We start from the raw sequence: 24,753 nt of genomic DNA, 5'->3' as shown, positions 1-24,753 counted from the left end.
TCCGCAGCCGCCGGGCCCCTGGGAGGAGCTGGTCAGCGGCCTGGGCGGCTTCCCGATCCACACCTGACGGTCTCAGCCTCCTGCCGTCTCTTCACCACGTCCCTCTAAGCTCGTATTTCCTGTAAACTGGGAGCTAGAGCTAGTTTCGATTTTAGGTGAAGCAGAAGAATACTTCATAGGTCAGCCTGGACTTTGGGAACGTCTTCCCGAAGGAAGAAATATTGCTGAGAAACACTGTGTCTTCCATCTCCACCGTTTTCTGATAAATACACAGAAGCGAACGCGGGACTTGCCTCAGGAACCCACAACACGTAGCGCACTGGGGATGGGTTCTTGTGAGCGGGCAGGTTCAGGCCACGCAGACCTCGCCTGGTGTTCCGGAGCGGGCGCCGCGCGGGGGACTCCACCGGGAGTGCCTGTTGGGCCGCCCTGAGCTCGTGGGGCATCCGAGGGGTGACGGCCGCCCTGGGCTCGGGCACCGCTGCATGTGGTCGCGGAGGGCGGGTCCCTGAGCAGAGGAGGCGGGAGCCTGGCCCGCCGAGTCCTCCTGGGGTGGAGGTCGGAGACCCCACCGGGTGTTCAGGTCAGGGGCGGGCCTGGGGGCCCTTTGAGTAGTTTGCTGACCTGATGAGTCATTTCTACCTCTGAGCCGGGACGTTTCAATATAGCGAACCCTTTTTATAATTTAAATAAACGAGGGGGTCCGGTGTCCAGCTTGTAATTGTGTAGCTCGCTTGGGTTCGGTGCAGGGAGATGCAGCGACATCGTAGGAAGGTGTGTTGGCCCCTGCATCCTGACGCCAGTGATCCACGTCCTGACAGAGTACGTGCGGGCTGGTGTGGAGGTGTGCACCCCGCCACGCCCGCGGGAGGTGGGGGGCAGCGTTCCTGCGGCGATTCTCTCCTGCGGGGCTTTTGTGCAGACACCTGCTGTGTGCGGAGGGCCAGAGGCTGTCTTCCTGCTGCCGGGCCTGCAGCACACGGGGCTTTCTTGCCGTGCTCGCAAGAAAAGACAAGTCCTTTCACCAGGCGGGAGAACCGAGGTCCCTCATACAAAGGCCTACGTGTTTCTTCTAGCCTTTTGCCTGCGTTGAGCTTCCTACCAGCACACACCCCAACACAAGTGTCCCCACTGCAGGGATGTGACTTTTCTCATTATGTTCATTTTTATGGAAACCCGGGCTTCTCTTGTTCAGCATCAGGCCCCGGGCGTTGGTTCAGTGCTGTCAACCCGAAGCCAGGCACCTTGACCCCCACTGGCACCGGTCTCTCCTAGGGGTGCACATGCGTCCGGAGTTGGAAGGGCAGGGGGAGGACCAGATGCCTTCTGGGCCTGCAGGCCCTCGTTCCGAGCACAGTGTGTGGCGGCCGCCCCAGCTCGAGCCCCCCCCCCCCCGGCCGAGTGCCCACCTGCGCCCAGGAAGCCGAGCTGCCTCGCCCCCCAGACCCTCCCGCTCATCACAGCGTGCGCAGGAGTGATAGCGGATCCAGCGCAGAGAGAAAGCCAAAACCCCAACTGGAGCTCGGGCATTTATGGGGAAGAACCCCTTCTTGGCATACATTCTAGCATGTTCCCTGTGAGAGCTGACATCACACCGGATTAGATGATGGCGAGGGGGCGGGGGGCACTGTCATTCTTACTGCTAGAAAATCTGCTGGCTGCTCACCAGGCCCAGGGTCGCCCCTGAGATGCAGAATTAATTCTCAGCACATCTTCAGCGGGGCCTGTTGCTCTCCCTGCCTCAGAGACGCGCCCCGAGTCTGAGGAGTGAGGTGGAGAAGCCCGGGGTCCCACCTTGGGTGCAGGCGGGCGGGGCTCTGAGCCAAGCCGGTGGCAGTGAGTGCTGGCCCGAGCGCCCGCAGCGGCCCTGGCGTGCCCCACCGGCCCTGCCCTCTGCACCCCGCCCCTGCTTCCTCCTTCGGGACCCAGAGGCCAGGCGGCCGTCCAAGCCGGGTGTTCCTCGCTGCGTCCCCGGGAGCCTGTCCCTCACGCTGATCCTGGGCAGTGGATGCAGAAGGGCAGCCGATACCGTTCTCAGCAGCGCAGGCGACAGAGAGGGGCTTTATGTCAGAGAACATTCTAAGGACGGGGAATCAAGTGCCTTTATAACAGGGAGTCCTGACCGACCCACGCTGCCCAGGGGACCGAGGCCGCTGACCGACCCGGGTGAGGTGTCACGTTGGTAGCACGTGATGTCACGTGATGGGAACCGTCAGCAGAATGCGTGACCCGTACTCCTGCACATGGTCACCGTCATCAAAAACAAGGGCAGTCGGAGGAGCCTAAGGAGCCGTGACAGCTTGGGGTCGTGTGGGATCCTGGGTGGGAGGCTGGCGGGGAAAGCCCAGGAACCCGAGTCCGCGGGGGGCTTCAGGTCACTGGAGCTCAGACACGCCATCCTCGTGGAAGGCGCCCGTCGTGGGGGAAGCGGGTGTGTGAGAACGCTGTCTGCTGTTTGATTTTTCTGTGAATCCGCAACTGTTCTAAAATAAAAAGTTCGTATGACAAAATAAAAACGGGTAGGAAAATTGGCTGGAATGAAGACATTGCATGATTTCTGCTGCTGGAGGCCTCGGACCCCATGACTATGTGTGTGGCCACCAGCTGCTCAGGGGGGTGGGGGGCACTTGCCCCCGGGGGTGCGGGTGGCACGTTCCCACCTACCCTAGACAAGCCCCTCTTAGCACAGCTGAGGAGAGTAATGTATCCGGTTCTGCTACATTCATGAGAGCTTGCTGGCATCCCCACTTGTGTTGCTGAGAGCCCTCGGTTTGGGGAGGTTTGGGAAATGCAAGGAGGAGGAAGGGGTGAGATCAGAAACAGCGAGAGTGTTTCTCAGTATTTCTGTGCAGATGTAGCATCGCTCCCGGCCAACAGGATAAGGCAAGAAAAAGAAATAAAAGGGAAACCAAACTGTCACTGTCGTAGGCACATGATCCTGCACATGGAAAGTCACGTTTCCTGCAGATAAAGGATCGACAGGGATGAGAGGAGCGAGATGCTGGGATCTAAAACCCACATGTGGTGGTTTATTGCCCGTCTACCGACCAACGAGTAGAAATTTAAATTCATAGTGCTGTGTAGAATATTTTACTTGAAACAGCAAACACCTAGGAATAAATCTAAAGATTTTCAGTTCCTCTGCACTCAGAACTCTAAAACGTCTTTGACAGAAATGAAGTGAAGTGATATCCCATGTTCACAGATTAGAAGATGTAATTTGCTGAGATTCTGTTCTTCCCAAACTCTAGGTGCTGTGTGGTCGCAGGCAGAGCGAGTTAGTCCCATCCCAGCCCCTTCCCACCTCTCCCCTTCTCCTTTTTTTTCTTTTTTCTTTTTTTTTTTTTTTTTTGCCTGTCTTTTGGAAGAAAAGCCGATGCTAAAATTTATGTGGTAAAGGGCCCACATCAACCCAGGGTGGGTCTGAAGAAGAGAGTAAGGACTCTTGCCGGATGTGAGGAGTTAACGGTGTGATTATTGGCACAGGTATAAGCAGATTGGCCAATAGGACAGAGATTGGGTGTCTGATAGAACCAGTGTGCTGATGAGCCGGGAAAGTAAGGCGTCTTAATAGTTGGTGAGACATTTGGCTGTTTTCATTGAAAAAAAACAAAACAAAACAAAAAAACAAAACCCAAAGAACCCTTCCTTACTCGGTGTATAGAAGTCAAGACCAGAGAGATGGGAGGCACGCGTGAGAGGGAGCGCCACGGGACGTGCAGGTGACGGGATGGTAAAATGCCTTTGCAGCCTCCAGGTAGGGAAGGATACGCCATAAAAGGATTGATGCATGTGACCGTAAAGAAAGGCGGTCTCCGAGACGATGTCCGCGGCATGTAACTGCCCGAGAATTCACGGTCAGGACTTGTAAAGAGTTCCCCTGAATCAGTGAGGAAAAAAGACAACCCAGTGTTTTTGTTTTTGTTTCTGTTTTTTTTTTTTTTAGAAAGGGCACAAGGCATGATTTGAGAGCATCCAGGAGGCGCGTGGAAAGATGTTCAGTGTCCTGGGCCCGCGGGGAAGGGCAGATGACCTTAGTGGGACCCTCAATGGTGCCCACCACGCAGGCGTGTGGCGTGTGTCCCGGTCCTGTGTGCAGGCCCTTCCCCTCCCTTCCTCTCCTCTCCTCTCCTCTCCTCTCCTCTCCTCTCCTCTCCTCTCCTCTCCTCTCCTCTCCTCTCCTCTCCGCTTCCCTTCTCTCCCCTGCCCTCTCTTCCTCTCCCCTCCGCCCTCCCTGCCCCCACTCCTGCCCTCACCTCTCCTCCCCACCTCTCATTAGGTAACCTGTAGGTGGATTTCTCATGTATCTTTGTTGGTGCAAAAAAATACAAATTTTTGCGCAGCATCAAAGTACGGATCCCCTTTAATTATGTGCATCAGGGAACGGGGTGGACTTTTTTTATTCAGTGAAGTTTTTCTGTGTTTTGTGTGTTGAAGATGATGTAGCAATTGTTATAGAAATTGCTTCAGGATCCACACTGTGCAAGCGCGGGCCGGGCAGGCTCCTTGTGGGGGGCGGCGTGGGGGCTCCCTGTGGCGGGCGGCCTGCTTCTCCTGGCACGCGTCTGTGGCACCTGCTCGGCCTTCTCAGTGGGTTCCAGAGCAGACCCTATGGACTCAAGGGGAAGAAAGTGATGAAAACCTATCACAGCCATAGGCCGTGCCCTCCTCCACTCTCCGGGTCCCGGGGCCCGGCCTTTCTAGACAGCAGGACAAGAGCATGCCCAGGTCAGACGGCACCGTGTGCTGGTGGGCCAGCTGGCACATGCATGTGATTGGTTTCTAGCCGGCAGCTCAGCGGGACATGCCCCATCCAGCGTCCAGAAACTCTGAGGATGAGCCGACTCAGCGAAGCCATACCTTGATTTAAGACACCCGGGCGATACTTTTGGACACGCTAATAACCACATATCTTTTAACTTACACTCTGAATTGATTGCGTTGAGATTTGATGCATCTCCTCCGCATAGTGTGGATAAAAGTAACCTGTTATTATGCATCATTTATGCATCTGGCTTTGGAGTAATTCGACCTTTGGGGCTTGGGGCAGACATAAACAGCTTGATTCTAAATTCAAGGGAAGGTCTTTATATAAGGCGGGATGCTGGCCTGGTGCTGCTACTAACTGCTCCTACAATTTGGAGTCTCCTCGTTGTACGAGCGCTGGCTTCGTGGTTTCTAAACTGTTTCTGGTTCTGGAGCCTTTGCTCAGCTGGGAGCTGAGGTCCTCCTCTGAACCTACTTGCAGAGCCCTGAATGGGCTGGTTTTCCCAGCACCTTGCTCCTGACCCTCACCTGTTGGAGACTTGCAGCTGGATTAGGATTTTTAGAGGGGCCTTCTGGTGTTTTTGAAAGTATTTACAGTGGAACTCAAACTTTTAAAAAACATATACATATATATATATATATATATATATATATACACTTTTATGAATTTTGTATTTTTGAAAATGAAGTTTTTGCTGTATTTATAAACAAAATAAATTTCAGTAATTTATTTTCAGAAAAAAAGATGCCCATCAGGTCTCACAGTCTGCCTGTGAATGGCAGTGAAGGCGGTCGTAGGTCATAGCATTAGGCATGCAGGTCAGCGCCTGGGCTGTCAGGGGTGGCCCTGGTCCGTGAGAGAAGCCCTCGTGCAAGTAGCTGGGGTGAGCGTTGGGGCCTGGTGTTTGCACCAGGGGTGACGCGGCCTGGGAGCCTGGACTGTCTCCGCCCCACGGTGCCTGGTGACTGCCGGTAACTGTTCCCATACGTCTCTGGAGTCAGGGAGGGGTTGCTGGTCTGGGGAGAGAAGTCCCAGGCACCCCATGGTGGGCTCTCCCTACTGTGGGGTGCGGAGGGCCCCGAGAAGGCCTCCCACGCCTTTCCCTCGCTTCCTTGGCGGAGCGGTGGGGGACTTTTCTTCAGATCTCGAGAGCACACTTTTGGATCTCCTCGGGGTTGTTATTTTCATCCTTGGATTTTGAACATTTTCAGAGACACATGGGGGTTGTGTAACTAAATGTGCAGGGTGTGCAAGGTGTTATCCATTTTGGGTAAAAAGCGAGGTTTTCGTACAGTCGGTGGATCCGACGTTATTTGCTTTGTCGTGATTTGAAAGTCTGCCTCGGGGAGCTCCTGGCTGCTCCGTGAGACCAGCCTTCTCCTCTAGCCCGTAGCGGGAGCGCAGAGTGACCGCCACGTCAGCGTCTATAATGACGTGCCTGTCACTGCAGGCCGGTTTACACCACTTGTCAGGAGCTAATTTTAAACCAAAAGTGTGATTCCTGGAAGTTTTGCCAGAGTTTTCTTTCTTTTCTATCTGAGAGAATATGGAAAATCTCAGGCAGTCTAAAAGCAGCCTGCTCTGGGTTTAGGTGGTGGCCGGCTTCCAGCTCCATCTTTGCACTCAGCCTGGGGAGATAGAAGCCGTCCCTGAATCCGGTCGGAAAGTGGATTTAAAGACATGAGTCTGTAGATTGTGAGTACCTGGCCAGGCGTTTGTCCGAGAGTGAGTTCGGGTGTCTTCGGTTCCTTGAGCACCCCGCCCCCCGCCCGGGCACCCCGCAGCTGATTTCGGCCGGGCCTCCAGGCCCGGGGCTGTTAGCACCTCCGGCCGTGTGTCAGCATCTGGGAGGAAGAGCAGGGGCTCCCGTGTGCGTCCTTGTCACCTTACTGCTCGGGCCTCCGCAGGAGAGCCGTTTGGGTCCGCGCGAGTGGGGGCGACGTGGCTGCCGCACGGAGTAGGCCTGCACGGCCAGGCAGGACAGAGGTCCGCAGGCCCCGAGCTCTCGTCGGCCCATCCTTCCCCCCAGGGGCTATTCTGGTCATTCCGAGAAGGGTCCTTCATGTTCTCTGATTCAGCAAACAAAAATAACGTGTGATGGAATCAAACCTGTGCTCCTTTTCAAAGTAAGAAGGACACACGCGTTTCCATTGTTTGCGAGGAGTCTCCTTGCAGACTCGGAGTGTAAAGTGTTTTCATTGAAATGAGAGCAGTTTCTGAAGCCAAATGCTTTCTCTGTCCTCCAGATGGACTTTCTGGCCGAGACCAGCCCGTGGAGCTGCTAAACCCTGCCCGCGTGAACCACATGCCCAGCACGGGTAAGTCAGCACGCCCAGCCTGGCGGGCGCGGGCTCCCCCTCGGGGCGTTCGGAGGCCCCACCGCACGGGGGTCTGCGGGGAGCAGGGTGGGCCGTCGGGTCCGTGGGCTCCTGGGGTAAGAGAGGCCGTTGGTCGTGGAAGCGAAGTGGGCATCATCGGCTTGATGCTATTTAAGTGGCAGAGAATGCGGATCTTCTCTATCTTGGGCTCGGAAGGGTGTGTTCCTCCCAGAGGTGCCAACTGCTTGTTTGAGATGTAACCCCAGACCCGGTCCGCAGGAGGATCTGTGGGAAAGAGCTCTGGGCTTGAGCTGGGGCCAGAGCTTCCCTGCCTGGCGCGGTCGGGCTGCTGGCAGCCACAGGACGGTGGCAGGCCGCGCCTTGCCCTCGGCCCGGGCTTCTCGCTGCTGGAGCCGGCCAGTGACATGGTCTCCGAAGCGCCTTTTGCTGGTTTCTTTTTTTTTTTTTCATTAACAAAAGAACAGCAGCCATGATTATGTCTTTCGTTCCATGTGTATCATCTTTCTAAATATCGTGCTTTAAGCAACGTTTTCCAAATCTGGATGGCCGTGGAAACATTCTTTTTCTGTAAAAGCCCTCCCGCCCCGGCCCCATCTAGTGTCCTCCAGGATTTTAGCCCAGGAACTGGGCACCGTTTGTCCTGCACAGGCCGCTCGGCCTCGTTGAGAGCAGAGCACCTCCTGAAGGCCTGGGTGTGCGGGTGCTCTGCACTCCCCAGCCGGCGTCTCAAGAGCCCCCTGCCGGACCCTTGCCTTCCCACGTGCCCAGGCCTCGGTCTTGGCGGTGCTGGCTTAGCAGCACCCCCTGGGCCCCAGCCTTCCTGGGTGCCACCCTGATCTCCTGCTCCGTGGGCAGCCGCGGCCGGGGTGGGGAGGTGGCGGGCCCCGAGCTCTGCCCCGGCCCCCATCAAACCTCCCCATTGCCCCTTAAGTGGAGGCTGGACCTGTCGAAGAGGGGACGTCCCTGTTTGCACGGTGATTCTCCGTGGTCTGCCGAGGGCCGTTCCTGGCATCTCCCTGCACACAAAGCTCCTGTCGCTGCTCTGCAGGTGCCCCTGGACGGTGCCCTGGCGCCCTGTGTCCCCGGGGCTGGCGCTCGCCTGGCCACCTGCCGCCATGCTCCCAGCCCACTCCGTCTTCTGGTTCCTGACCTCTCCCCTCGCCTTTACTTTTGACCCAGCTCCCGGGAGGGAGGCTTCAAAACAGCAGGAGATGCTCAGGTTTTGATTTCAGCCCGTGTAGAGTGAACTGGGTTGACTGTCACTTGCTCCGGGTTCCGCTTGCCCGTGTTCCTGGTGCTGAAACGCGGAGCCCTTGTGTGGTCGTGGGTCTTAAGGCAGGTTCCTAGGGCTCCCCCAGGTATGGGGCAGAGGAAGAGGCTTTGGGGACGGTCCGCTGGGCTGGGAAGGCGGTAAGGACGTGTCGTTTCCACGTGGACCAGAAAGAGGTGTGCTCCAGGTGAATTTCTGGGTTGGGGAGGGCACCCTGCCCGTTGAGACCTGCTGTGCGACTCCTCTGGCTTAGTGTGAGACAGCCCCTGTGGGCTTCAGATTCGTCCTGAGGGGACCTGGGGACCTGCTGACCCAGTGGCCGTGGCCTCAGGCTGATCACTCATTCCGGACTTGGGGATAATGATGCAGGATTCTTAGAAGGATCAAAAATATGTCTGATTTTTAGTAGCTCCTGCGGGGATGTCATCTCTTCACGTCCCGTTGACAGACGCTGAGGACGGCGTGTGACGTAGCTGTGAGGGTCCCGGACAGTCCCCATGGGCCCTCTCACCTCTTCTCCTTTGCGGGGCCCACCCAGCCTGAGGAGTGGTGTCGTGGGGAGTGTGCCCCCATGAAATTCAAGCAGGTCCCTTAACTTCCTGGTAGCCAGCTTCCCATTAGCCAGAGTCGGATGATGCTGTGTTTTCAGCTGTCGCGCTGTGTTTTTTTGCGTCACTGGTGGTCGGTGTCGTAGAAGCCGTGCCCACGGGCAGCCTGCGAGGGCGGAGGCGCGTGCACGGGTGGTCGGCGGGGGACGCCGCTCGCGAAGCTTGCACGCCGAGGTGTGCTTCTGAAGCTGCTGAAGCGAAAGGCCTTTCTTCTTCACCCCTCCGTGCTCCGCATCCCAACCCCCGCCAACTACGTTCCACCGGAAAATAGGATCTGGAAGTTAATACGAAAACTTCTTGACAACCATATTGTCACGGCCGGAGCAGAAACATTCTCCCATAACGTCCCTGCCAACCCCAGTTGACCCTGGCGGATTTCCTAACCGTCGAGCTTAATCTGAAGCACCCTTGTGCCGCTCGGCGGCATGAAAACAAACCGACACACGTCTGTCATCTGCAGGGATGACTCCGCGGCCCGCGTGGGGGCCTGTGCTCCTCGGGACTGGCGCTCCCCGCTGCTGGGAATGGCGGCGTCCTGGCCTGGTGCTCCCTCATCCCGGCTGCCTTGAAATGCCCTGACTCCTTCTAAAGTCTCACTTCCGATAGAAGAGCACTGTTCTGTCTTTCGTTTCTGTGCCATCTGGGATTGAGGCGCGGAATAATTCAGGCACGAATGACCTCTCACGCTCGAAGAGTCCATTGTAGAAGGAAAAAGCCAAAATGCTATTTAGTTTGGGTTGATTCTGATTTCTTAACGTCCCCCCCACCCCCCAACATCACTTCTTCTATGTAAACAAGCCTTTCCCTCTTTTTGTTTCCTTTTTCTTGATTTAAAATCCGTAATTGTGAAATAGTTGCATCACGAAAGAGAGACCGTACGGCCGTTGCCCGCCGTGCCACTCGGGTACGACAGGTCTCCTTACGGTTACTGCACGTCCAGCATCCCGTTCCGGTGCAGTAGCTCGGTCATGGACGCGGCTGCACCTGTTCCCCTCCCCGGGTGGGGACTTGAGGTGCAGGCCCAGTGGCCGGGCGGGAGTCCTGCGGAAGCCACGGCATCAGCCCAGTGAGAGGGGGAGAGGCGAGCATCTCGGGGAGCGAGAAGTGCCCCGGGATCACACACCCACCTGAGCAGGTGCCTGGGTTATAGGGGATGTGGAAGACCCATAAGACACGCATTTGTGAATCGTTGTCATTTATTTGGAGTAGCAGACGTTTCTCTCTGATTCTAAAAACGATGCGTGTTTATTGCGGAAGAGAGACGTCGTACCGAACGTGTTGGGTGTTAGCTTCTAGAGCTGGAGGGGGGCTCCCTCAGCACCGCACAGTGTAGACGCTCAGCAGCCTTGACTGGGAGAAGGGCTTGGAGAATAACGCCTCCGTCATCCGGGCGCAAAGTGGGGAAAGCGGGGCTTGAATGAGAACAGGACGCGTGTATTCAGCGCTGTGAACCGCGTGGGCTGCAGGGGGGCTGCCGCCCGTCACGCGTGTACCCGGCACAGCGGCCGAGTGCCCTTGCTGCCCTGAGCACGTCCGCCTCACAAGGAGGGACGGGGGTCCTCGAGGCTCGAGAGCCCTCAGGACCCCAAGCTTGTAAATTATGGGCCAAGACCCCCCTCTGCTCTGTGCTGCTGGGAAGAGCCTGCATCAGTGACCCAAAGGGCACGGGGCGCCCACCCCAAGGCTGGGAGCTGTGGCCCGGGAGGCTCCGGCACGTTCCTCGGTACAGGGTGCAGGCAGCATGGATCGCCCTGCCGGCCTGTGCCCCTAACACACGTGTTGGTCAGTTAGGCTGGAGGGTGCGTTTTGAGGCTCTGTAACAAAGGTGCAGTTTTTAAAAGAAAATTCTGGACCCTTGAAGAAACTGCCGAAACTCTAGAGAACTAAGACAGAAAGTGAGGTGTGGTGCTTGCCGTGGATTCCCACATCTTAGAGGGTGTCTGGCCGCTGCGCTGTCCTGAATTTTGGAGCAGGAGCTGCTTGAGGCTAGAAGCTTCTCTGCCCCCCAGGCATGTTTCGTGTCCTGTTGTTTGGTTTCGATGAGAGAAAATGCATCTGGGGAGGGAAATGCAAATATGAGGCATAGGAGACCCCCCTGAGTGACCCTGGGAAAGCGCCCGAAAATCTCCCTTATTGGCACCGAGGCGATAGATACCTCACCCAGCAGGTGCCCCTGGGAACCACGGCCTCCTGGTAATACTTCACACTTGCTGCCCCGCGTGTACATGAGCGTGTGTGTGTGTGAGGCTGGGGCCTCTGGGCTCGCCGTGGGACAGTCAAGGATCCTGCTGAAGTGCCAGTCGGGGATGGCCGGACACCGACCACCCTCCTCTGGTGCCGTCGTCACCTGGACTCGCCCAGCCTGGCTCAGGCGGGAGGCGGTGCTGCAGGATCGGCCCCATCCGGCCGTAGACGCAGGGGGGCGCGGGGACAGGGGGCACACCATGCACATCTGCCGTGCTGGATGCGCGTGTGCCCCAGTGGCACGGGGGGCCTGCTGTGCTCTTCTGCTTGCTTGTTTGCTTTCAATTTTGGAGGAAAAAAGAAATCTAGAACAGAAAGATACAAAGCAAAATCCTGCAGTTTGAAAAATGGAGAGAAGAATTCCCACGGTTTGATTATTTCAGTCTAAATAAATGTTGCGAGTTTTTCCCCGGCCCTGCCTCCACCCGGTTCACCTGAGAGCCTGCGTGAGCAGAGCCCCGGGGTCATTGCAGCTGCGTCCGCGGACCGGAGTCGTGCACGTGTGCAGTGCGTGTGAGGAGCCGTGCGCGGGGCCTCGGCGGCACTTCCGGGAGGTGGTTCTGGACACAGGCCGCTGCCCTGCGCCGGCCTGCGCGCTCCCTGTCCACCCTCCCCACCCGGGGGCGGCCTGCAAACATCCGCCCAGGCCTGCCCCCCCCCCGGGCCCCCCAGCCCGTGCCCCCCGTTCTCCGCGCTGTGTGACGGGGCCCCCGCCCTCCCGGGGGCCGTCCGGGTGTGGGGACGCCCACCCAGCACCTCACCTGTCCGGGGACCGAGCCCCCGGCTTCTCCAGCTGTGCGAGCTGCTGCTGCCAACTGCGGAGTCCCCGCCGTTGGGTGGGGTTTGGTTTATGCACCTCGTGAGGCAGGCACCCTCCAGCCGCGCTCTCTCTGGCTTTGACACCTTTGTTCTCTCTCCTATTTGCATTTTGTCTGCGTTTGTGCTGGTGATTTTTTTAAGCCATCCGTACAGTTTTACTGGGCCCTGGGGGGCAGGATAAACGGTGGTGCTCCTGCCTCCCCCGGGCGCACCCCCACTGCCGCGGCCGAGGCCCACTCCGCTGGCGGCAGCCCCTCCGGGGTCTTTCCGTGTCTTGCTCCTCCCTGGGCGGAGGTTAGCGTGTCGTTCCAGCCCGTTAAACTCTATTGTTGCTGTTGCCGTCGGCCTGCGGGACGACGAAGAGCTGACCGTGGCCTGGAGCAGGGAATAGGGTGGTGGGAAAGCCAGGGTGCGCTGGCCGCGGCCCCGCGGGGCCTTTGGGGCGTCGGAGAAATGTCCCCCAAGCCCGAGCGCCTGGAACCAGCCGGACGCAGTGATGGTGGCAGTGACCCCGCGGGCTGTGTGGACGGCACCCCTTACCGTCCCCGGGGATGTCGGGAGGTGGTGATTAGGTGGCAGGAAGGGGGTGGGGTGTGACGGGAGGTATCCCCCATCGCAGACACGCGCCCAGGACGGACCGGGGACGTCTTTCCTCACCGGCTTTCCGTCCTGCACGTCTGGGCAGTGCAGCGGGACGGAAACGGGCCCAGAGCATCCGCGGACCCTTCACGGGTCTCCAGGTGACTCCAGCCGGGGCCGGGGAGGGGCTGTGCCCACGTCCTGCTGGGACTGTCTGGTTGAGACAGGGTTTGGCGTCCAGCGGTCGGTCTACTGCGCGTTTCAGCCACACGGCGGCCACCCCGTCTGAAGGAGTCCCCGTGTCTGGAGCCTCAGAGCAGTGCCGACCGCCCGGCGTGCTGTGCACCCAAACCCGACCCTCTGCACCCCCAGGCCTCCCGAGCGGCCCAGAGCGGGCGGGAGGCAGCAGGTGGCCGCTGGCTGCTGTCATCTGGAGCCGTCAGGGAAGGGGCTGGTGATCCCGGGCCCCCTGTGCGCGGCCGGGCTCAGGGCAGGACCACGAGGGGACCCAGGGACCCGCTCCCAGGCCAGCCCCACGGCACGGGCACCCTGGGGGTGGCAGGAGCCTGGACGTTTGCACGAGAATCCTGGGGGACGGGTGGGTCCGGGGCGTTGGGGCCGAGAGCGCTGTGTCGCGGCGTCAGCTCTGCGTGCTCAGTGTCCTTCAGAGACCGGCCTGTGCCTCTGGGGTCTCTGGTGCACGGTACCTCCTGTCCCATCGCCTCCTGCTCTTTGGGGGCGTCAATCACATATTCATGCTCTAAACCTGTAGGTTGAACTTTGGGCACGTTCATTTTTAACCTTTCTTCCTTTTGATGGCCGCATACTCGGTTACACGCGTCTCTGAGGGCACAGGCGCTTTTGGTGAGTTCTAATTTGAAGTGTTTAATTTGTAGCCTCTTTAAATTTTGCCTGATGGTCCTGTTTTCTCGGAAAAACTGCGGTATTTAGAAGCGTTCTTCGTCTGAAGGTATGCAGTCTCGTTACTGATTCTCACCTGGTGTCTCGGGGTGAGAGACGAGCGGGCCGTGAGGTTCGTGGAGTCTTGCTCTCTGGTTGGGGTCCGCGAGTCTTCAGTACGTGCCTGAGGATGTGTTCTGTGCGGGGGCGCTGGGTTCCCCGTGTGCTTGCCGACTCCAGCTTGCTGGGGCGGGGGGTCGGAGGTGCTGCCAGGGACAAGCGCGAGCACAGACGGGCGTCCTCGTGGCGTGGTGTCCACCGTCGTCAGCCAAGTGGCCAGGGAAGGCTCGCTGCGCCCGCTCACTCCCTCGTGCCATCCTCCGTGGGACTCCAGGCGCCAGGCTCTGCCCCAGGCCCTCGGGTTACGTGTACTTGCCAACGAAACAGAGACCCCTCCTCGTTGCTGAGCTCGGGTCACCCCGGGGAGACGGCGGCCAGCGCCACAGCGAGTGAACCGTGTCACCAGGAAGCAGGGGCAGGAGTCAGGGATGCGGGACTTGGCCTGGTGGAGGTGCCACGGCGGTAGCTGACCCCCGGCACAGGAGGAGCGGGTCAGGCCTTGCTGGCGGTGAGCGGCTGGAGGGGGCTCCGGCCAGCCCGGAGGCGGGCGAGGAGGAGCGTCCCTGGCTGGGGCTGAGGCTGGGGCTGTTGCGGGTCACCCAGGGCTTGCAGCCACCCTGCTTGGCCCTCCGAGGAGTGGAGAGCTCTGGGGGCTCTGAGCGGAGGAGTGACACCCCGCAGCTCATGCTGCACACACTGGCGGTGGTGGACCCTCGGGGCAGGGTGAGGGACAGGGAGCCTGGAGCCTGGGCAAGCAGGGGAGACCGTGCGCATGGCAAGCCTGGTTCAGATTCTGGAAGCACTGGAAGGAGGTGGGACGAACCGGGAGTGCAGGCGTGACCCCAGGGTTTGGGCTCTGGCCCGTGGACGGTGGGGTTGCCGTGAGTTTAGGGGGGACCTGGACGCAGCCCCCACGGGGGAAGGTGAGGTCTGGTCCTGGCCGTGCGGACTGGAGATGTGGAGAGGGCGGCTGTGAGCGTGACCCCCGACGTGGGGCGCAGCGGAGGCCGGGCCGGACGGCGCAAGTCGCCGTGTCTATAGGGCAGACGTTGTCCGAGAGCTTTATGTAGACGCTTTTCGCTTGCGTTACTGGTGCATTTTCACCACGTCGTACTTCGTGGTGTCACCGCCTCCCCGGGGCCCTCGATCTGCGGTGACAGCCAGGGCGCATCCCCACGCTGGCAGCAGGCCTGCACCACGGCACCAGGTCGCCAGCGGTCGTGGGGATAACGGCGGCAGCAGGGCGCTGTCCCTGCCTGTCCCCTGCCTTCATGCCGCACCTCGCGCGGCTGGGCCTCGTCCTCCCCACGAGAACGGCCCCGGTTACACTCCAGTAAGGGGCTGGATGTCTGCCGTCTAGACTGGCGGAGTCTGAACCCCCGCCCCCGCCCCACCCCCACACACACTGAAGCCCCACGTCTTAGCCTCCTACTGGGCGGCCCCCTGCCCGGGATCCCCCCGGAAGCTGCTGCGTTCCCTGTCGGGTGTGTGGGGCGGGGCGCCTGGGGTCAGGTGGGGTGCACGGTGCTGCCGGGGGCTCCTGCTGGAGGGGCCCAGCGCCCCGGGAAGTGCAGCCCCACCTCCCGCGGCCTCGCCGCTGCCCTCGGCTCCTTCTGCCAAGTGGAAGAAACACCTTCTATTTTTAAATATTTCATCTGTGGGTGTTGGGTAATCCTGGCCTGCCGTTCCCGCTGTCCGGGGATGCGTGCACCGACGCTCGCAGGTGTGGCGAGGGAAGCCCGAGGGGTGGGGGGGGGCGTTCTCCGCGCGCCGTGACCTCGGCCTCCCGGATCGGCCGCCGCTGTCCTCGCGCCCTGCGACCTTCCTCCACCACGACGACCCCTTGCCTCTTGGAAATGCTGGGTTTTTATCCGCCGAATTTAGGGTAGTCCAGTGGCTTTCTGAGAAGTCGTGGTGTGTGCCGGTGTGAGCGCGGCCGAGCCCGGGCTGTGGGGCGGGTGAGGGAGGCAGCGCGGCGGGGGGCAGGGGGCAGCCTGTGTGCCTGGGGACACACGGATCCCGCGCGTGCACACCGGCCGGCTGGGTCACCTGGGCAGCCGCCAGCACCTTGCAGGAGCACCCTCCGTCCCGGGCCTCGGGGGGCGGGGGGCAGGGGGAGGAGGGCGGGGGTCTCAGGCATGGCCATGGGGGGGTGCGCTGTGCTCTTGCCTCGTGCGCGCGTGATCCCGGAGCACTCGCCCCGTGACACATGCCAGGACGCTGTGACCGCCGCCATCAGGTGCATCGCTGCAGCCGTCACTCCCTTCGGGAAGCCCCGTTTGCTTTAACAGGCACGTTTGTCCCCGAGGATGTACGGACATTTCACCATCTTTTGCCCGGGGCGAGGCCTGGGTCTATTTATAGCTTCCCGGAAGTACATTTGTGCACTTCTTGGAAGCCAAGTCCCCAACTGTACGCCAGGTTTTTATTTACAGCTCTTGCTCAATTTGAGCTTGCAAATATTTCCAAAAAGCAGTTTTTCTTCCTGCAGGATACAGAAAAATTAGAAACATCAAAAGGGTTTTCTAAAGAGCTTTAAGGATAGTTCTGGAATAGGGAGTGGGGGAGAACCTAACACTTGCTTCATCGTTAACTCGCAGAGCCCAAGAGTCCAGATGGTTTTGCTCCCTCCAGATAGAACCCTCGCCGGTACAGCCAGCGCACGGGGACTTATGCACACGAGATGCCATTAAAATAACATCACGGGCTGTCGCGAAGACCCGGAAAACCAAAGTGAGAGGCCGCGAGCGTTCGCGCACGAGGATTCCTGGTGGCAAGGTGGTGTCCCTCCAAGGCCTTGCGAGGAGGGGTCACGGGGCCCCCCGACGGCAGCCTGTGCTGAAGTAATTGGGTTTTCCGTAGAGTCAGATTTGGAACGCGTGTCGCAGCAAGGCTTTCTGCGTGGCGGACGCAGCTATTCCTCTGAGGAAAACACCACCCGGGCCATCTGTTACGGGAGGGGTCGGTTCTTGGGGATCCGCGGTGACTTCGGGGCTTTGAGCTTGTCACTCCCTGGGACGTTTTTGAGAAGATGCTCAGCAGTAGAGAATCGAGCCAGGCTGCACGGGCCATGCAGGGTCGGGCCCGAAAACGACACTCGGACGTTCATCACGCGTTCCCAGCGACCCCTGACGGTACCGACAGACGTGGAAGTAGCCGTCCTTCCGCGTGAGGTTTTCACGCCGCCGGCAGCCGAGGGCGGGCTCGGCCGAGGGGGACGTGGGACGTGGCTGCGCGGTCTTTGCAACGTCGCTGAATGTCATTGTTTTTAAAACTCATAGTCATTAACGAGAAGAAACTTTTTCAAAAATACGTGCCTCGACCGTTTTTCCGTCTTTTGCCAGTTCAAGGTTATTTTATTCCGTGGAATTACAGGGGAAAACTGCATCTTAACAGATGAAACACGACGGCAAATGTTGATCCTTGTTGAAGCTGGGTGCGTGGGTGTCGACCGCATTCCTCCGTGGCTCTGCGCACCATTGCAGATTCCCAGAACAAGAGCGTTGTTTGTTTTGTTTTGTTTTGCCGAAATGCTGGGACCAGTTCCTGAAGCGTTGCTCAGCGGGACCGCGCTGCGTCCCCTCCCCTGAGAGCACCGGGTCTGTGCGGCCGCTCACTGCCCCCCGCGCGCCACCCTCCTCCGTTCTCCCGAGTTTCTGTGCCCCGAATCAGTAACTCCTAGAACTTCAGTAATCTGCATGATCTTCCAACTCTTCTTCCTTGAACAGCATATGGTTTAATTTTCCGGTTCTTTTTCTGACTTTTTGAGTCCACTGCCTAATTTATTTGTTTCGATTCCTTTTTTTTTTTTTTTTTAATTGCTTAAGTGCGTAAGACTATGAATTACTTTCTGAGCTCGACTTCAGGCAGCCCCTGGAATTCTCGATCCACAATGTTGTTCATTTTCCTTTTTTTTTTCACATTTTCATCATCTTCATGTTGAGTTTTTTGAATATTTACAAGAAAAGGGCTTAGTATTCCTATAGTTTTTGTTTTCTGTTTCAGCGTGCTTTGTTAATTGTCCGTTCCGTGGCCGTGCGCTCAGGGATTATTGTCTGTACCGTGTGTGTTTTTTTTTGTTTTTTTTTTTTTTTGCGTGTGTTTGGAAATGTTCTGTGTTCTCCTTGTGGCACTGATTTCTGTGACTGTCCCGTGGGGGCTTGAGCAGAAAGCATACATTCTTTCATGATGCAGAGTTTGAAGCGAATCGTGCTGAAGCGTTAGTTGTCTTACCCAGCCCCCCGTGTGCTTGTGTTTCCTGTCGCGGGTGTCCTCCGTGTGCGGGAGCGAGCCCACACCCCCCGCCAGGACTGTCTTTGTGTCCACGTCTGCGCAGGTTTCCGTGTGTCCCCTGCTCACACACATCCCCACGGTGGCCGTGTTCTCGTGGTAAATCCTACACCTTATTAGACTTACAAAATGGGCCTCCACCTTACTTCTCATTTGCTTTGGATTAAATCTTCCAATACCAGTGTTTTCACCTTCGATTTCTTTCTCTTACTCTTCACCTGTCATGCACTTTTTTGGGGGGAGGGGGTTCAGATTGAGTCTTGTACCTCTGGCTGCCTTCTGTGTACACAATATATTGTTTTTTACCCAATCTGATCAATTTTGAGGAAATATATCCCATTTACATTTGGTGGCACAATGAATGTGTTTGGCTTTGTGTTTTTCCATCCAATTCTATGTTCTGTTTTCTGAATTAAATGCTTCGATTCTTGCCGCTTCGCGTACATGGGCTTTCTGTGGCCACCTCTGTGGTTCACTGTGTGTAGTTGTGTTGTCCTTCTGGCCATGTGTAAGGCTGTGTCCTCTCTTTAGATCTTATTATGGGACCTTTTGTAAGTTCATATATTTAAATAAAGAGCTGTTTCTTGGCGCGGCAGCTTTATGCAGTATCTGTTGATGCCATGACAGATAAATCCGCACACTGCGCCGTCTCCGACCCCTTCCCTTCTCTCTGTGGTTTCGTTAGTGGTGGTGTCATTTTTAGTTCTGGTAATTCTCTTCATACCATGTAAGTAACAATCATCACTACCATTTATTGACTTACTCCCCTTGGAACGGTATTGGTTTATTGCTGAGAAAGGTGCGAAAATGAATGTGTTGCGTTTCTTCCCCATCGTTTGTTGGATTACCCTTTCCTTTTTTTTTTAATAATACATTTATTTTTTATTGGTGTTCAATTTGCCAACATGCAGAATAACACCCAGTGCTCATCCCGTCAAGTGCCCCCCTCAGTGCCCGCCACCGAGTCACCCCCACCCCCTGCCCTCCTCCCCTTCCACCACCCCTAGTTCGTTTCCCAGAGTTAGTCGTCTTCCATGTTCTGTCTCCCTTTCTGATATTTCCTACCCATTTCTTCTCCCTTCCCCTCTATTCCCTTTCACTATTATTTATATTCCCCAAATGAATGAGACCATATAATGTTTGTCCTTCTCCGATTGACTTATTTCACTCAGCATAATACCCTCCAGTCCTTTCCTTTTCAAATCCAAGGAATTTTACATTGACCTAAAGCTTCCCAAAAGTTGGGTCTAGAGACCCAGTCAGTGTGGCCATCATTACAAGGAGAAGAGGCACTATGCTCATCAGGCTTCTGGAAACCTCCCCGTGCCTCTGGGGCCCCATGGAGCTGGTTGGAAGCAGGGTCTCACTTCAAGGCCCGGGGACCCTCGCTGAGGACGCCCTGGTCTCTGCTGCTGCCCCGGGCCGTAGAGTATCTGGTGGTTGCGCCAATATTCTGTCCTTGGGGCTGCTGGGGGGGGGGGGGTCTGGTTTTCATGAGGAGGGCTTTTTAATGAACCACTTTTGGAGATCCTGTGCTAGCAGGAGGGAGCAATGTCATGAAATGGAATACTTGTTTAAACATACCTTCTGCTGCTTTCTTCTGGTCTGCCAAACCAGGGATTGGGGCATTTAGAAATTCTTGACAATGTGGGGTGCCCAGAAAGAGCCTTCTTCATGTGCAGGTCGGCACCTGTTGGGAAGGCCTGTGAGTAAGGCAGGTGGGGGGCAGGGAGCCACCTTTCTTACTGGTGGGAACAACATGAGATGATGCTGCTTACCTGCGGGACAGTGCTGCCCAGGACTGAACCCGTGTGTGGGACGGTCACCCCACAGGGTATAGTGCTGGGCCGCTGCACGCCCCTTCCTGTGTGGGGGCCGCGACAGTGCAGCCCTCCCTGATCTGGTCCTGGTGGGAGCAAGTCACCCCAAGGGGGAGGAAGTTTAAGGGCAGAGGGAGGGTGGGTGTCACGCTAGTAGGGAGAGTGGCATTGCACCAAGGAGCCCCTCAGACGCTGTGCTTCGGAGGCTACTGCTCAAAGACAGGCCGCCGAGCGCTTCCCCAGGACGGTCACCACAGCATAACATAAGCTAGACGGAGCAAGCCTCCACTTCCTCAGGTCGATTGGCTGTGGTCCAGGGCACAGCAGGTGTGGGTGTCAGAGCACCTCGTACAGCTCTCGAGGCACCTAGCGCAGGGGAGCCTGGGGTGCTCCCCACGTGGCAGTATCATTGAAGGGTCATTGGCGTGGCCTGCTTATTCATGCCATTCCTTTTTTTTTTTTTTTTTTAAGATTTTATTTATTTGAGAGAGAGAGAGCACAAGCAGGGAGGAGAGGGAGAAGCAGACCCCACACTGAGCAGAGAGCCCGTTGTGGGGCTCGATCCCAGGACCCCGAGATCATGACCTGAGCTGAGACAGTTGCTTCACGGACTAAGCCACCCAGGGGCCCCATGTCATTCCTATTCTTGACTGGAATGTTCAGTGTGAGTGTATGTGCGTGTATGTCCATAAACACATGTGATGTAGAAATTACTGCCATTACTAGTAGGGAAGCTGTGCCTACCGTGGTCCTAACTAAAATGCATAAACTGCATGACCTATGAGCCTGTGTATAGATGTCAGTACTTAAGACCATATGTTTTACTTGTTAAGCAAATTAGGCTTTAATGTATTAAAAATAAATTTTAAAGATTGAGTGCATGATATGGACACGGCACAGCTTCTATGAGTTGGGTCAAGGGAGTAGGTATCAATCCATCAGGGGCTTCAGTTCTCCCTCTCCAGCTGCCATCCAGAGAGGCTCGTGTGGGTTCATGGTGGTTTCTGACGAACCCAGATGGTGCTGAGCTGGTGCAGCCCGCAGTGTGGCTGCCTTCACCAGCACCTCGTGCCAGGGCATTGGTCCAGCCAGGTGGCCGGTCTGCACTGTCTTGCCGCTGCTGGTCGGGGGTTGGTTTGGAGCTCTTGTTCCTGGTTCTGTGTTGGTTGGTGGGAGTGGGGTGGAGATATGGACAGAGTTCCAACGTTTGTGCTGGGAGGGGGGTCTTCCAGTGTCACTGCCCTTGGTGGTGTTGACCTAGAAAGATGGGGTTGAGGGGATGGTACTTGTCTTCCTGCCTCTTGAGCCCTTACCCGCTTCTGATCCCGAGGAGGCATTGGTCTTTGATGCTGCCTGTTGTTCATCTGTAGGCAAGACAAGCTTGTGTGATTTGGCTGTGCCTGCCCCCTGTGCCCCTGCCACCCGGGGCGGGGGCTGTAGCATCTCACAGATAATCCAGTTTTCCCCTGGTTCCCAGCACAGGGTCCCTATATTCATTGATGACTTTTTGCCAAATCCCAGGATGCCATGTTCTAGCCCTCATCTTGCGTGGCCTTTCCCCAGTATTGACTCAGTCCACCAACCCCTTCTAGAAGTACCTTGTCCCAGAACCACACGCTCCGGTTACCTGTCCACTGTCCTGGCCCCTCATCCTTTAACTCCTGGGCAGATATTATCTCATCTCCCCTATACCTCAGCATTGAGGTGTCCCCAGGGCTGGGCCCTTGGATGCCTTCTCATTCTTGTTGACTCCCGTGGCGATCTCAGTGGCCCCATCTCATCCATTCACAATCCAGAACAGCATCTTGGTTCTGCTCCCATTCAGATTTCTAGCTCTAGCCCAGATCTTGCCTGATTCCACATTCAAGAGCCAGCTGCTTGTTTTGGGTCCTTGCCTGGGTGTTTAGTAGGCACCTCAGACTTGAGTGTCTGAAACTGGACTCTTGGTTGCCCGTACCAACCCAGACTCAGTGCTTCCACCATCCTCTGAAGCCCCGATTCGCCCTTGAAATCCTGTCTCCATAGCCCATTCTCCCAACTAGCAAATGCCATCAGCTGCCCGGCAAAGCATGCGCAGAAGGAGGAGTCCCTTCTGAGTGATGAAAACGTTCTAACATGGGTTCAAGGTGACGCTTGCACATCTTGGTAAATTTACTAGAAATTCAGTGACTTGTGCATTTCTGAAGGGTAAAAGGCCGTGTGCTCAGTAAAGTTAGTTATTAAGTATGTGTAGAGCTTGGCTACTCCCCCTCTCCGTCAGTGACGACGGCAGCCCGGCCACCACTGGCTCGCACCTAGAACCCGCAGGCACCTCCCCACCTGTTCCTTGCTTCTGTTGTAGCCCCCTGTTCCAGCTCAGCCCAGAAGCCAGAGTCTGGTTCATAGGTAGTGTCCCCCAACACCCAAAGGTCCACGCCTTAATTCAGAATCTGTGAGTATGTGACCTAACGTGGCCAAAGGGACCTTGTAGGTGTGATTAAGGATCTTGAGATGGATGATGATCTTGAATTACCCAGGTGGGTCCAGTGGAATCATAAGGGTCCTTCAGATGGGGAGGCAGGAGGGTCAGAGTGGAAGAAGGAGTCGTGAGGACAGCTGCAGTGACTGATGGCTTTGAAGACAGGGGGACCTGGCGGCTGGGAAAGGCCGGGAGCAGATTCTCCCCTGGAGCCGCCAGAACCGTGGGATAAATCTGTGTTGTTTGGAGCCACTAAGTGTGTAGGAAGAGCCACAGGAGATGAATGCACGTGATGACCTTGTGGCGCTCCTGGAGCCCGGGCTCAGCTTTTCTGCTTCCTATCACTGTGACCTGGGCAGATTGCTCTGCTTCCCCACCTGTCCGTTTTGCACATCGGTTAAATGGGGATTAGCAGGCGGTTAGCAGTGTCCGTGTGTCCCGCTTGCTGCGTGGTTCACGCACTCGTTTCCTTTGTGGTCGCCTCCCCTCCAGGCTGTGCGCTCTGTGGAGGGCGGGTCTGGGGGCTTGTTGTGCCTGTCCCCTGCGGACTGTCTGGAGAGGCTCCAGAAGGCTGGGCGTCAGCCAGCACTCATGTGCTCAGTGCGTGAGCCTGTGGGCTGTCCCTGGGCTGGTTTTCCAGGGTGAGCACGTCCACTGTCGCCAGAGCTGGCAAAATGGCTCTGGCCACGTTCAGAGCTGAAGAAACGCCTGGTGTGACTATGTGGCCCACAGAGTGGGTGGGTCCCCAGGACCCCGGAGCATGCAGGTGCCCCCGCGGGCTTGCTGGAGGTGAGCCCAGGCTGCGGGACTTCCTCCTCGAGGGCCTGGGCCCGAGGGGGGCACATTTCAGTGGCTGGCTGGAGGCGGCGGGCAGGAGGCCCACCTCAGGCGCGCCTGGCAGCGGCGGGGGACTTGGGTGTCGGGTGGAGCGTGTTCTTTATCAGCTCCCACCGAGGAGGAGTCCACGGCACTTGCGCCCAGTGAGCAGCGTCTGTCCCCTTGGCTGTGGGTGCTTAGGACCCTCGTCTGCCCCTGGGCCGCACTTCGAAGGATGTTCTCTGGTGGGTTGGGGGCTGCTGAGCGGTGCTAGGCCCTGCCTCCCTCCTCCTCCCTCAGCATCGGGGCCACCTTCATGTTCCCCGCACTTTTCTGGGTTCGGGGCCAGGGGGCATAGGGAGCAGCTGGGCCACCCAGCCACCTCCCAGCCCTTGCATTTTCGGCGGGGGGGGTGTGAGGGGCAGCAGACAGTGCACTTCTGCGGGCTGTGCAGAGGGCGCTTTTTTGTTTTTCACGGTAGAGGCTTTCCTCAGTGTTCGGCCCGTATCCAAGGGTGAGTCTCCACGAAGCTGGGCGGGTGTGTTGGCGGGACCCGTCCTCTGGCCGGTCGCTGGGCAGGGGCCTGGCGCTTCCTCGGGCCCCGGTGCCATGACCTGGCCCTTCCCTCCTGGGCTCTCGGCTCCTCCCTGGGGCGCAGGCCCGGCCCCCGCACTCCGGCCTGCAGTGTATCAGCTGTCACCGCTCCTGCCTCGGGCCAGCACCCAGCTCCCGCCCTCCGCTCGGCGCTGCTCTGGGAGTCCCTGCGTGCGGGGGGCGGGCGGGCCGTGGGGTCAAAGGCTGCCCGTAGCGCGGCCTCCCCGGCCCCGAGGTCCCTGGCCGTCCTGGCTTCCGGGCCGGGTCCTTCTTCACTCTGCATCGCTGGGCCCCTTCCCAGCTCCCAGAATCCTGCGGCTCTTGTCTCCTCGCACGATCTGCTCCTGGGAAGGATTTCGGTCATTTGGCTGTCCCCAGAGTGGAGTCTTCGGAGGGGGAGGGTAAGTGCCAGCAGCCCGTGTTCCTCACAAGCCGTTCTTCAAGAATCAAGAACGAACCCTCCTCGGCTCAGCCAGGCGGCGACTGGGTGGAAAGGCCTCTTAACCTTGTGTTTTCACAATCTAAGTTAAAGATTAATTGGACTCCTAATAATCCTGCAGAAATTCTCGACATCTCAGTTCGCATTCCCTTTCATCCATTTCTTCTTAAGAAAGCCCTGTCGCCGGACTTCAGAATTGAAATCTGCGTGGAGCAGATAACTGTCCGCCCCACGCCTTCCGTGGTCACTTTAGGAACCGGCAGAGGCTGCACGAGCGGTTTTCAGCCGCCAAGGAGATTATTTTCGAAATGACCCTGCAGTCCGTGAAATGACTTCTTTGAAACAGGAGGCTGAGGAGGTCGGGCTGCCTGTACTCAGGTCGGGGTGTGAGCTCGGCGTCCCCAGGGGGCCCACCCGCTCCCCGCCGGGTTCTCACCGGGGCACGGCGCCACCGCCTTGTTTGCTCGTCTTCCCACGCGGTGGCGGGAGCAGCTGGTGTACAGGTCGGGGGGGCAGGTAACGTGCTGGATCCTGGGGACGGGGTGTGGCCAGTGTCCGCCGGGGCGCAAAGCGGTTTTTGCAGCCCAAGCTGCCGGGTCACTGGGTCAGGGCCCACAGCCCCCACGGAGGCCCAGCACAGGTGCCCTGCGCTGGCCGGCAGCCCCCTCGCTCAGGTTACGCAGCGTGAC

The 24,753-nt window shown here is 57.8% G+C and overlaps 1 protein-coding gene across 10 annotated transcripts in view; it reads left to right on the top strand.

Annotated features, from left to right (window-relative positions):
• HDAC4 (histone deacetylase 4) overlaps window positions 1-24,753 on the top strand; it is a 273,029-nt gene that overhangs the window by 126,871 nt on the left and 121,405 nt on the right. For 5 of the 10 annotated variants that reach the window (XM_049101240.1, XM_025463635.3, XM_025463633.3 and 2 more), the window contains one exon: window positions 7,015-7,086. In XM_049101240.1, coding sequence (XP_048957197.1) covers window positions 7,015-7,086 — 72 coding nt within the window. Of the gene's footprint in view, window positions 1-6,439; window positions 6,464-7,014; window positions 7,087-22,874; window positions 23,005-23,821; window positions 24,027-24,753 lie in introns of those variants that run through there. The other 5 variants (XM_035718252.2, XM_035718253.2, XM_035718250.2 and 2 more) reach the window with 3 other exon arrangements.

The sequence above is a fragment of the Canis lupus genome, chromosome 25 (assembly GCF_003254725.2).
Source record: "Canis lupus dingo isolate Sandy chromosome 25, ASM325472v2, whole genome shotgun sequence".
NCBI lineage: Eukaryota > Metazoa > Chordata > Mammalia > Carnivora > Canidae > Canis > Canis lupus.
The sequence above is the reverse complement of the archived record's forward strand: the minus strand, read 5'-3'. Positions and strand labels throughout refer to the sequence as shown.